At 44.5% G+C, this 13066-nt stretch overlaps 1 protein-coding gene across 3 annotated transcripts in view; it reads left to right on the plus strand.

The window, feature by feature from the left end:
- The window catches only part of LOC121929490 (1-phosphatidylinositol 4,5-bisphosphate phosphodiesterase gamma-1-like), a 98042-nt gene that overhangs the window by 73664 nt on the left and 11312 nt on the right, over nucleotides 1–13066 (plus strand). For all 3 annotated transcript variants that reach the window (XM_042465102.1, XM_042465103.1, XM_042465101.1), the window contains exons 22-31: nucleotides 540–643; nucleotides 1639–1735; nucleotides 3225–3291; nucleotides 4770–4933; nucleotides 6353–6449; nucleotides 7929–8153; nucleotides 9379–9527; nucleotides 10126–10240; nucleotides 11787–11948; nucleotides 12713–12801. In XM_042465102.1, the coding sequence (XP_042321036.1) occupies nucleotides 540–643; nucleotides 1639–1735; nucleotides 3225–3291; nucleotides 4770–4933; nucleotides 6353–6449; nucleotides 7929–8153; nucleotides 9379–9527; nucleotides 10126–10240; nucleotides 11787–11948; nucleotides 12713–12801 (1269 nt within the window). The remainder of the gene's footprint in view (nucleotides 1–539; nucleotides 644–1638; nucleotides 1736–3224; nucleotides 3292–4769; nucleotides 4934–6352; nucleotides 6450–7928; nucleotides 8154–9378; nucleotides 9528–10125; nucleotides 10241–11786; nucleotides 11949–12712; nucleotides 12802–13066) is intronic.

Here is a 13066-nt window from a genome sequence, read left to right on the forward strand (position 1 = left end):
TATTCTGTGTCCCATATTGTGACTGTCATGCTGTTTGTGATCTCCGTGTTCTCCTTCCTCCCATTAGCCAGTCCTTCAGAAAATAAGCATCCCAAAGTAGAAGAAATTAAGCAGAGCAAGCAAGATTTGGCAAGCTTAGTCTGCACAAAAAAGAGATGAGGGAATCCTGTAGTACCTTGGACACTAACTTAAGAAAAAGGCATTATAGCATAAGCTTTCATGGACTGGAAACTTTTATTTCTCAGTTAGTCTCCAAAGTGCTACCTGATTCCTTTATATCATTTTAATTAGCTTACTTGCAAATTAGCTTACTTGCTGTTCACCGCTATGATCTCTGGAATAGCGGTATATAAATAAAAAAAATTATTATTATTATTATTATTATTATTTTTACTGAAACAGACTAACACATCTGTGTCATTTATCTAAACAAAAGTTGGTTTTTTTTCCAGTGCATAGACTGTGGTTCCCTTAACACTTAATTTTAACGGTGTTATTTCTAGCACAAACCTTATGGCAATGTCTCCTTTTCTTTGTAGTGTACAGTGAAGGCCTTGTATGACTACAAAGCGCAGCGGGAAGATGAACTGTCCTTCTGCAAACAAGCCATTATTCATAATGTTGACAAGCAGGATGGAGGATGGTGAGTCTTCCTGAATTTTGAGGAAGGCAGTCTCAGGAAGCCATCCTTAAGTAGGAGCTAAGGTAGTCAGACTTGGCTCTTCTGTGCTATCGGTACCTATGTGCACTTGCCATGTGGATATGTGCGCTTACACAGAAAGCAGCATATGTCAAGTGGCTCTTGTATGTTTCAATACTGGAGTCAGGAAAGCACGATGACCTGATAAGGTTATTTGTTTGTGGATGGCAATCTATATCCTCACCCCACCCCTGCTATATTTCTTAATGCAGGCTCACACCCCTCTGCACCGGGGATAGAATTTGATCTGTGATGTCATTCAAGAGGCCCTTTCTCAGTGGTGCTATTGCAGCATTTAATGGAAAGCATTAAAACAAGAACAAGAAGCAGTGAAGGGAATGGGAACTAGAAACAGGAATCCGTTAATATACATTGCAAGGGACTTCAGTGAAATCCATGTTAGGGAAAGATTTTGACTATAAGGTGGACTGTTGCTGGCCTCCAACTGGGTAGCAATTCTGGAACTAGTAGTACAGCTTATCTGGAGGGCACCATGGTGATACAGAATGTGTGGAACCATGATTTTAAGTTCTCTTCCAGAAAATTGCAGAAAATACAATGTCTCACCTGCACCAAAGGGCTTGAGGGTTGAAGTAATTTATCCAGATTGGCAAAGGGAAGATGGAGTTGTGCTCACCCTTCTATCTGGAAGTACTGCAGACTTATGCAACTCAGGGAGAGATGGGGATGCTTCCATAAGAAAGTCTAGGAGACCTCCTTACAGAAGCCAACAAAAGGCCTCACTCTGTGTAACTGGTGCGAGTCACCAATAGGATTACAATCCATCTCTGTGCATGTGTTGCTGATAAGATACGCTGTTTTTAACAGCTCCTTTCCTGTTCTCCTATCCCAGCTGTTCCCTACCATTGCATGCAGTGTTGACTCCCCTAATGCTCCCCAAGTCAGTCTGCTTGCCTTGTTGCTGTTACCACTTCCAGGTGGCGCGGAGACTACGGGGGCAAGAAGCAGCTTTGGTTCCCTGCCAACTATGTTGAGGAGATCATGAACATTTCCGTGGCAGAGCAGGATGAAGCTGTGAGTTTAAATCCTTATCCACACACACACATATATCAGATGCTGGTGTTGTAGGTGGGACCAGCAGGAACACAAACAAAAATGTATTCTGCTCTGGATTTTACTTGTGAAAAATGTTGGGTTCATATTGGCTACAGTAGTTTAACTTTAAACTGTTGTTTTTTTAAAAAAATACAGCTTAAGTGCTATTCTTTCCACTTGTGCAGTTGCTCTGAATTATCTGATAGACCAAAGTCATTCTCACAGAAATTTTGTTCCTTGATTTTCTTGAGAGGCTTCTCCTCCAAGAGGGAAAGAATGTGTGCAGAATAATGTCTGCATCAAATGGATATCTGGTGCTGGAACTTGTCTCTTTATTGGAGCTGGCTGGTGGGCTGAGTTTAGGGTGCTGTGCCTTTGTTAGTCTGCATTACCTTCTGAAATGTTTCATACTTTGGAAGGATGCTCACTCTTGTCAAGTGTATATTATAAATCTATGTTGAATAAATCTACACTCATGTAATCACATGATGGTTGGGCAGAGTGTGGTGGACTCCTTCTTTGGAAGTTTTTAAGTGGAGGCTGGATGGCCATCTGTCAGGAGTGCTTTGATTAGTGTTCCTGCATGGCAGAAGGGGGCTGGTTGGATGACCCTTGTGGTCTCTTCCAACTCTTATGATTCTACGATTCTTTTGTGAAATCTCCGTTGCACTGGGGAGAGTGTGTGAATGGCACATAAACATGGGCTGTTCTTTCCCAGGCAGGGAATGCTAATTGGATTGGAAACATTCTAAGAGCCAGCATGATGTAGTTGTTTGAGCATTGAACTGTGACTCTGGAGACCAGAGTTCAAATCCCCATTTGGCCACAGAAACCCACTGGGTGCTCTTGGGCAAGTCTCACTCTCTCAGCCTCAGAGGAAGGCAAAGACAAACCCACTCTGAAGAAATCTTGCAGAGAAAACCCCATGGTACTTTTGCCTTGAGATTGCTACCAGTTGGGAACGAAGGCACACAACAACAAGGAAATGCTGTGTATGAGCAGATGTCTGTTGCCCTGGTGCACTATTCACATGTCCATGAGCCAGTGGTGACAGCTTCTGCTGTGGACAAATGGCTTCCGTTGGATGCAAAGTTTGGTGGAAGGTATTGCTGGAGGGGAGGGGATGCAGTTTGACACCATTTGAAATACTAAGGCTCCATCCTGTGGGATACTGGGATTTGTAGTTTTTCAAGATCTTTAGCCTTTTCTAATCAAGTGTTCTGGTCCCTCACAAGACTTCAGGTCCCGGGAGTCTGTAAGATGGAGCCGTAGTGATTGAGGTGGTGTGAGGCAGCATTGTTTCTGCAGTGCAGATGCACCCTAGGAGCATCTGCATACCACATTGGTGTTACAACTCTTACTTAAGTATATGAATTTTTCTTGCGAAGTGTTTTGCTGGTTAACTCCCATCATTCTAGTTTTCCTCTTAACAATCTCTACTCTGTCCTTTTCTCTATCTCTCTTTCAGTCTGTAGAGAACAGCCCCCTGGGCAACTTCCTGAAAGGGTTCATTGATGTCCCGTCCTGCCATGTGGGTGAGTGTCCACAGAAGATGCCACTGGAGTTAGCTTTACCTGTTTACCTTCTGGGAGGGGAGGGCAACACCTGAATCCCTAAAGACTAAGGGCAAGACCCTACATAGCCTTAGGTAAATATAAATGTCCACCAACGGAGTTACTCTACACTAGCACTACAATATTTCCATACTAAATATCACCGTAGCACAGTTTATGAGAAACAGTGAATGTACATAGCTCTCACTTCATTACACAATGTGCAGCGCAGAGAGCCATGTGGAGTGTGCAAACTCTTAAGAGTATTATTGCATCTCTGTGGTGGTTTTCCATGTAGCACTATATGGCCACCACCATCAGCTGGATGCATCTGTTCTTCATTGTCACAAAAAATTAGTGTGTATGTGGTAGCACAACTTACACCTGTGTATGATTCTGACCGATATATCCTGGGAAGCACAAACAAAATCAGCCTAAATCCATTTGTTAGTTCCTTGTGGAGTAGACCCCCTGAATCAATGGCATGCATATAAATGCTGACTAAGCAAGTTTGCATTGATTCAGTGGCTCCATTCTGGTTGCAGTGAATAATGAGATTTAGGTCATCATACCCTCTGAAGAAATATTGCCACTCATGCTAGCTTCACTTTAGGGCCTCCATAAGTGAGAAATGGCTCCAAGGCACACAACAACAGCTTGTCATGCAAGCTATAACTAGTATGCCACCTGCCATAATCCCTTCTGCATGGTATACCACTTGCTAAAATTCCCTCTTCTACTCCACCAAATCCCACAGTGGAGTCATAGCATGTATAATTGTGCCTAAATGCGCTGTCAGAACCCATCTGATCTTAGAAACAAAGCAAAGTCAGCTCTTGTTAATACTTGGATAGGAAACTACCAGTGCTGTAAACTATATGTAACTGGCAAAACCACCTCTGAGGATTCCTTGCCTAGAAAACCTGATGAAATCTGTGGGGTCACCAGAAGTCGAAAGGCGCACACACACACACACACACAGGCCTAACTGCCTCAAAGGCACCAGATCTTTTCTGATCTTGGAAGCTAAGCAGAGTCATCCCTGGTTAATACTAGGATGGGAGACCGCTAATGGATACCAGGTGGTGTAGGCTATATTGCAGAGGAAGGAACTGGCAAAACCATCTCTGAGGAAATCTTGCCTAATCCAAACAGGAAATTAATCGAGTAACCAGAAGTTGACAGGTGACTTGTTGACACATAGACACACTGCCCCACAAAACACGCAGGAACCCTTTCTGGTGTTGCATCTGTGGAGATAGGGTCCTCTGAGACTTCCTCTCCTTAAGGAGGGATGTTCTCCATAGACAAAGCCCCCTGCCACAATGCCATGCGCCCCATCCCTTCCCTGACCCATCACCTGGAGAGCAGGAACAGTCATGTCACCAGCTTGCTCCTCGGAGGAATCCTACAGTGGGAGCCTTTTCAAGTAAAGCCGCCCCCCTCTGGTGTCCTTGTAGTTATCTCCAAAGACGGGAGGAGCTCCAAACCATTTGTCTTCACCATCCATTCCCAGCAGATGACCCACCCATCCCAGTCGCTGGACGTTGCCACCGACACCCAGGAGGAGCTCAGTGACTGGGTGGCCAAGATCCGAGAGGCCACACAGAACGCAGACGCCCGGGTGAGTCCCTAGAAGAGTGTTCTGGTTGGACATAGGATGGGGAGTCCCCCAAGTCTTGCAGTGGTTGGCATATTCATATATATGTGTGTGGGTTTCCTTAAGGACACGCAAGTAGTTTGCTAGCGGTTGATGGACAGAAAAGAAAGGAGACAGCAAAAAGGAAATGGAGGAAAGGATTATGAAGGCTCTTATCTTTGCAAGTCAAATCAATAGTTTTCTGTGCTCCGATTATATGTGTAATGTATCGGCCATTCTGCTCTAGGAAGGATATTTCCATTCATGATGGGATACTGTTTTCTTTTGGGGCTGCTGCCACATTGCAGAAATAAAACAGTTTAACACCACTTTAACTTCCATAGCTTAGTGTTATGAAATTCTGGGATTTGTACTTCGGTGGGGCATCAGAGCTCTCTTACAAGGAAGGCTAAATATCTCATAAAACTACCAATCCCAGAATTCCATAGCACTGAGTTGTGTCAGTTAAAGTGGTGTCAAACTTCTTTATTTCTGCAGTGTTGCAGCAGCCCTCATGTCTATTTGCTTTATTCAGAGATAATCACTTTGCAGACTAGCATTTGGATGCTCAGTGTACTGTTTGCAAACCTCCAGGCTTTGCAGGCCCCACGTTAGGGACACATGAGCCCACTGTGCTGGAGAAAAGGTTTCAGATTCTTTAGCCACAGCTGTCCTCAGAATGGCCTGGTCTGTCCTGGCATTGAATTGGCCTTCACTGGTTTAGGTGCAGAGCCTGGTCTAGTTGTACATTGTGATGGACAGCACAGAGAATGATTTGACTATTCCCATCAGACTCTTTCATGCCTTTCATTCATGCATGAATGTGCGAAAATGGAGAATGGTGAGATCCAGCAGTGATGAAAATCTGTGAGCAACATCTACGACCATAATATCCAATACAGTCGTCCCTCTGTATCCATGAATTCTTTATCCACAGATTCAACTATCCACAGTTTGAAACTATTTTTAAAAAATATAAATTACCCAAAGCAAACCTTGATTTTGCTGTTTTATATATAAGGGACACTGTTTACTATGCCACTGTATGTAATGGGACTTGAGCATCCAGGGGTGGGGGGGGGGGGGGGGGGGGGGGGGGGGTGCCTTGGGACCAAGGGCCCACTGTATTTTTTAAAATAATATGTTTATTAAATTTTAAAATCAACACACTTAATACTTAAAAATATAAACCCATACATACATAAACCCACTGTATTTTTTAAAATGGTTTTCTCTCTGAGCCTCCTTGGGTCCCTTTCTGGAAGAGAGGTGGCATAAAAATGAAATAAATAAAATAAGAGGACTTCATTGGTATTCCTATGCTGGGGCTGTGTGAGATTCTGGAAGAGAGACCAGATGCTGTCAGGTTTCCTTCTGACCTTTTCCCTTATGTGTCTTGTGTAGATGCAAGAAGGAAAGATCATGGAGCGGAGGAAGAAGATTGCCCTGGAGCTCTCAGAGCTGGTTGTGTACTGTCGCCCGGTGCCCTTTGATGAAGAGAGTGAGTCTCCTCACACACACACCACCAACTTGCATGCAATGGAAAGTGTAGGGGCACATGTCAGCCGGAGGGCACCCTCTCTGAATTCCTCCATCCCAATGCCTTATCCCTTCTCTCCCCTGTGCCTAGAGCACTATAAAATGTGGGAGGTGCACAGTTGGGTCTGAGAGAGATAAGAAACATGTGCTGGGAAATGTCAAGACTGGCCATCTACCTGTATCCATGCAGAGAAGCAGTTGAAAGAAATAAGGTTTTCAGTTCCATTAAATTCAGGAGCCCTCTTATCAATAGTGGACAAGTAGGGAGTGCATAGGACACGATGGTTAGTCCCAAATTAAAGTAGACCAGTTGAATCCACTGTTGGATGGTGAGACAATACATAGGTAAATCCTACTGATACAATGGATCTCCTCCAACTGGGACTAACATTTCGATTCAGACCAATGATAACGCAAGGTGTGCATTTGCACTGTAGAAATAATGCAGTTTGACCACACGTTTAACTTCCATGGCTCCATCTTACAGAATCCTGGAATTGATAGTTTGGTACAGCATCAACACTCTTTGGCAGAGAAGGCTAAAGACCTTGTAAAACTACAAATCCCAGGATTCCATAGGATGGATCTATGGTAATTAAAGTGGTGTCAAACTCCATTATTTCTACAATGTTGATGCATCCTGGTTTCTGTTCCACATTCATTCATTCATTCAAGGAAGGAAGATAAGATTTTGCCTTGTTCCATATCAGACTGTCTACTCAATTCAGTATTGCCTGCTTTGACTGGCAGCAACTGTCCAAAGTCTTGGACAGGGAGTGGCATTTCCACTGAATTTGCTACCTGATCTTTTTTTAAAGCTTCAAATACTGAGGACTGAACCTGACACCTTCCTTGTGCAAAGCATGTCTCTGCCACTGAACTGTGAGGCAACCTTTCTGAGCAGAAAGGAGTATGTTTGGACTGTTCTCCCCTTTTCCTGTTGCGTGAATGAGTCCCCTTTAAAAAAAGCAGCCTGAGATCCTACATTGATCAAATGCAGAGCATAACTGAACATTCATGGAGTTACATATCACCATTCCACGGTAGTGTTGCACAACCAAACCCACATTGATGTACTTCAGTGTACACTGCATTAACACATATGGTGAGACCACCTCTATAACTCTGTTTCCACAACCTTGAACTGAATATGGCTATTGCACATCAGACAAAATGGCCAGTTGCTTTCCTTGAGGGACTTTCACCTGCCTATGTCACCAATAGGATATGACACCAGTAGGACCAGAAGCCTGTACATTAATATACCTATGCATGGATTTATTAGACTTGCTACATTGAGCTCAAGCGTGGACATTTTGAAAGCTATTGAGTCATTTTGTCAGTGTGAGCTCCCTTTCTGTGATCATGAACCTCCCATCAATGGCCCTTCAGTCGTTTCTCTCCTAAATTCCCAACTCCATTGGCATTTTCTACCTTCCAGAGATTGGTACAGAGAAAGCCTGCTACCGGGACATGTCTTCTTTCCCTGAAACCAAGGCTGAGAAGTATGCCAACCGCAGCAAGGGCAAGAAATTCCTGCAGTACAACCGCCGGCAGCTGAGCCGCATCTACCCCAAGGGGCAACGCCTGGACTCCTCCAACTATGACCCGCTGCCAATGTGGATCTGTGGCAGCCAGTTAGTGGCCCTCAACTTCCAGACACCCGGTAATTTGTTCCACTTTAGACTAGCACTTGCTGTGGCGGCTCATCGCTTCTCAGGCAGCTATGCTTAGGCAGGGCTCCAGCATTTCTTCTTACCAGAGGGGTGCATTGCGCAGGTGGATTGATTCAGCGGAAGATGCTGTGGCTCTTGGAGCTCTCACTTACAGGGCTGCCATAAGCCAAAGCTGATTTGGCATAACATAACAACAAATAAATGTTTTCATAGAATTAAACAAACAAGAGGAGTGTAGTGTTTATCCCATGACTTCTCAGTTTGCCCAGGGGCCCTTGGTGAGGTACTAACTGGGTCTGAGGCACAAGGGCTTCTTCTCTAGGAATCCCTCTCTCCACTCAAAAATCTTCTGCATTACATATTGTTTTATATGGACTCACTTTTTGGTCAGTGGAAACTCCCTGCACAACCAGCTTAAATTATGGTTTGGTATCTTGTTAACTGCCTTCAAGTTGAGTTTGACTTACAGTGACACTATGAATGAGAGACCTCCAAGTCCTCCTGTCATCTACGGTCATGCTCAGGCCTTGCAGACTAAGCAGCTGGGGCCTCCTTGACTGAGTCCATCCACCTGAAATGCAGCCTCCCCCTTTTCCCACTGCCTTCCACCTTGCTGAGCATCATTGTCTTTTCAAGGGACTCATGTCTTCTCATGATATGGCCTGAGTAGAACAGCCTCAATTTAATTGTCTTGACCTCTACGGAGAGTGCAGAATATCTTATGACATCTTCAATATATAGGGGTAGCTGTCTTGGCTATGTAGCAAAGTACAATAACATCCCAAAACCACAAAACAGTGATCCTTTTTTGGCTGTGGTTCAGGTGCCAGGAGAAAACATGGTGGTTCTGGAAAGTTCTGGAGACCTAACTAATTTAAGTAAAAGCTCCACATGACTTTGATTTCATTTCAAGCTATTTTAATTTTTTCTAATTTTATCTTTTTGGTTTAATATATTTTTAGCCTTTTACAATAATTTTTAGTACTTATACAGTTTAAATTTGTCAGAATGGGGGGTTGTGGGGGGTAGTATCCTGCCCTGAGATCTCCAGATAGGGCACAGGATGTAAATATTTTCATAAAAACAAAGATGACTCAAATAAATAGCAATCTGTGACCGTTCTTTTGCTGGAGGGGATTTCCCAAGTTACCGGGAATGCCTTTCCTCTGCCAGGAAATGAATAAGGGCCCGTGTTCTTTCCGTTGCTGTTTCTAGACAAGCCAATGCAGCTGAACCAGTCGCTCTTCACGCTGGGGGGACGCAGTGGCTTCGTGCTGCAGCCAGACATCATGAGGGACGATCTCTTCGACCCCTTTGACAAGAGCAGCCTGAAGCACGTGGAGCCCATCACAGTCCAGCTCCAGGCATGTGAGCCTAGTGGGGGGGAGGCTGGCGAGGGAGAAGGCAGCGGGGCAGACCAGCACTGTCCCTCTTCTCAGGGTTAGCGGGGAACTGGCTCAGCTTCCTTCCCACATTTTCCTTCGTCCAGGCTGCATTGACCCCCATTGCCAGGGACCTTGGAGGGCTGCAGAAACTCCCAATTCATCTTTTTGCCCCCAAATGACCCCTAAAACGAAACACATGATTTTGTCATGTCTTTGGCACAGGAGGCCCTTTCCCAACAGACCCAAAAGGCCTCTCCTGGCTCTAAAATAATCTGTGCAGGGGGTATCCAAAAATGTTGACTCCATCCCTCCAAGTTTGGAGCCATAGTTATTTTTTCCAAAACAATTTTGTTGAGGTGGTGCCTCAGGGTTCCAGAAACAGACTGCGGAGTGGCACTTGCCCCACTTTAATCTAACCCAGTGGTTCTCTGTTTGTTTTTGGACTTCAGCTCCCAGAGGCTCCAGCCAACTTGACCAACAGTCAGGAATTGTGTAAGCTTAAGTCCAGATCATCTGGAAGACCAAAGGTTGGAGACCACTGACCTAACCTATCCTATCCTGGTCTTTCTCCCCATAGATCCTAGGGGCCCGACACCTCCCCAAGAACGGCCGCAGCATTGTTTGCCCCTTTGTGGAGGTGGAAGTCTGCGGCTCTGAATTTGACAACAGCAAGAACAAGACGGAGGTTGTAGGTGAGAGGACTGCTCTCCTGATGGCAGGGGGAAGGGTGGCTCTCTTTTCACCAAACAAAATTCCATGTTAAGGCCAGTTTTGCTAACATAAGGGTCTTCCTGAGCCTCAAACACCTGCCTCCACCTCAGTTGGAATACAAATGTTTTTAAATCATTCACTGCAGTTAGGTTTTGTATACTTCCTAGTGTTTCTCCTCCAAATCTGGTTTAAATGGCTAGTGTTTGTGACCACACCGATGAGCCCTTCATGAGGAAAGGTTAGGCTTTGCTGTGGTTGCTGCTCTTGGCCAGAATCCTCTTGGAAAGTTACAAATGCATAACCTGAAGTTACACACTTGTGACTGGGTCGTATTCACAATTCCTGTGTATGCTCTAGTTCAGGCTATCTGTTGGGATCATGAAAGTCCTGAAAGTCCCCCAGTTCCCGCTCTTCAGGATAGAGGTCTGTTCTGCTGTCACTTGGGAAGCAGCTGACTGTAGTAATCTATGGTCTGAGGAAAAATTGCATGAGGAACCTCACTTCTGGCTGCTGCAATGGAGATTGCTCACAGGAGATGAATGTTAATTAGGATCATTTGAGCAACAGGGTAACTGACCCCCATCAGTTGCAGTCCCTGTTGCCCGATACTTGGGGTTTGGGGGGGATTGGGATGAGAGTCGGTGCATAGCTGTGGTGTTTATGCATTCATAACTCAAGAGGATTCTGGCTGCAGTTGGAATTCTAGATCACCTTTTACATTATGTAACCATACACAGACTTTGCTAAGTAGCAGAGGCGCTAAGAAACCCTGTTAGTAAACTGTGACAAAGCATACTGGAATACCAGCAAGTGTGCCTGGTGCACATTGGTATGCTATGCACATTGTGCACTTTGCCAGCTCTGCCATGTAGTAACGTAATTGCAGCCCTCTACTGAATGATCCCTGCAAATGTCCATTTGTGAAGATGTGACCCACATAAATTGTCCTGGCCATCATTGTTCTCCTTATTCCAGCTTGGAACTCAAACCATCTTACAAAAGTTAAACCAGATTACAGCTAAAAGTACACAGCACAAAAATGTTAAAACAGAATTAAACAAATAATGGAATTGAAAGCAAATAGATGTTTAAAAAAATGCTGTGCGAACAAGGAAAGCTGCTTCATGGAAAATCATTGGTTCACCTAGCCCTGTATTACATACTCTACAGTGAAGCATGTACCTCAGATACCTCAGGCAAAGAAAGATCTCTCTACAACCTCCTGTCTCTCAGCTTGAACTCTCCACTATAGCTGGGGATGTCAAAGATTGACAGTGGGACATGATGAAAGCTAGCCTGTTTCTACATTGGGGTTGCATTGCGTAAATCTCGACATGCAGAGTCACACATTAATTCTGCTGGGCAACCCTTGTTCAAATGGCAAATGTATGCCGGTGAACCAAGACACTAAATGCGCAACCAAATCCCTTACACCTCATCATGCAATGTTTTCTTGGGCTCTGGGATTTGGGTTTCTCGCTGCACACTGATGTGTCCTGATTTTCCCTCACCTTCCTTCCCTCACAGCTGACAATGGCCTCAATCCTGTCTGGCTGGTCAAGCAGTTTGTCTTCGACATTAATAATCCAGAGTTTGCCTTCCTCCGCTTTGTCGTCTATGAGGAGGACATGTTCAGTGACCCCAACTTCTTGGCTCAGGCTACTTTCCCCGTCAAGGGCCTTAAAACAGGTATTGGCACTATTCCATCCCCTTGTTCCCTTCCACAGCTACAAATTTTACTTCCTTGGCTAGCACTGTCTGCTCAGGATCCTGGCACATTCTCCACTTTAGTCCCATTGGGCAAGGATGCTGATCGTATGATAAGAGATCCATAACTTCATAAGCACTACATGTTCAGATCTCGCCAAAATTAGGATTCTGTTTGCTGTTGTGTGCATCGCTTTACACTAACAGACTGTTGAACATTATTTGCTATTTTTCTGCTTAGTCAGATGGGAGATCCTTGTGCAGCTTTTTGCAATATTCTGGGTATTATGCTCTCCTAAGAGTTAGCTATCATCCACAGATTTTTTCACCTCCGACTGACCTGTCGCTCCTCACTTTCTACTTGCAAGTTAATTAGTTCCAGCTCTCCCCCAGTTTCTCAGAGAACCTCACTTCTTCCTCCCATTTTGAGAACTGTTTAGTCCTAGCCTCAGTTTTTTGTTTTTTCATTCACTGCCAACCAGAAAGAGGACTTGTGGAGTTATCCCACAGCTGCTCAGGAGCCTTTGGTGAGGGACTCCATCACACATTTGTAGCATGTCCAGATATCTGCTGGATTACTCTTAGCCTCATGTCTGATGGATGTCTATATAATGAACAGGAAATTCCTAACAGCAGAACAGGACTATTATAAATAAATTATTTGGTTAATTTGTTTGGCTATTTAACTTTCTGATTTAGAAGACTCTGGTTTCTGACTTGCCTTCCATTATGGCTTCTGTGTCTAGGTTACAGATCAGTGCCCCTGAAGAACAGCTATAGTGAAGATCTTGAACTTGCTTCTCTGCTACTCCACATTGAAATTGTCAACGCCAAGGTAAGCATCTTGCTTGTGGCATCAGCTGTGCCACTGCATCCAGTAGTAAGAGAAGCCAGGACCTCTTTTGCACCAGAAAGGGTTTGCAGTTGTCAGTTAGGAAAAATCTTAGTTAAAAGCAGGCACTGGTAGAGGTCTATGGAACCCTCCTCTTCCCTTAAGTTTGTTATAGACAGAAAGGTTTGAGGGCACTCAAGACAAGGGGTTCTATTTTTTAACAATCAGATTTGTGTCTCAGGGTTTTAGGTAGAAATGCAGGACAGTA

This window comes from Sceloporus undulatus, chromosome 4 (genome assembly GCF_019175285.1).
Source record: "Sceloporus undulatus isolate JIND9_A2432 ecotype Alabama chromosome 4, SceUnd_v1.1, whole genome shotgun sequence".
Lineage (NCBI taxonomy): Eukaryota > Metazoa > Chordata > Lepidosauria > Squamata > Phrynosomatidae > Sceloporus > Sceloporus undulatus.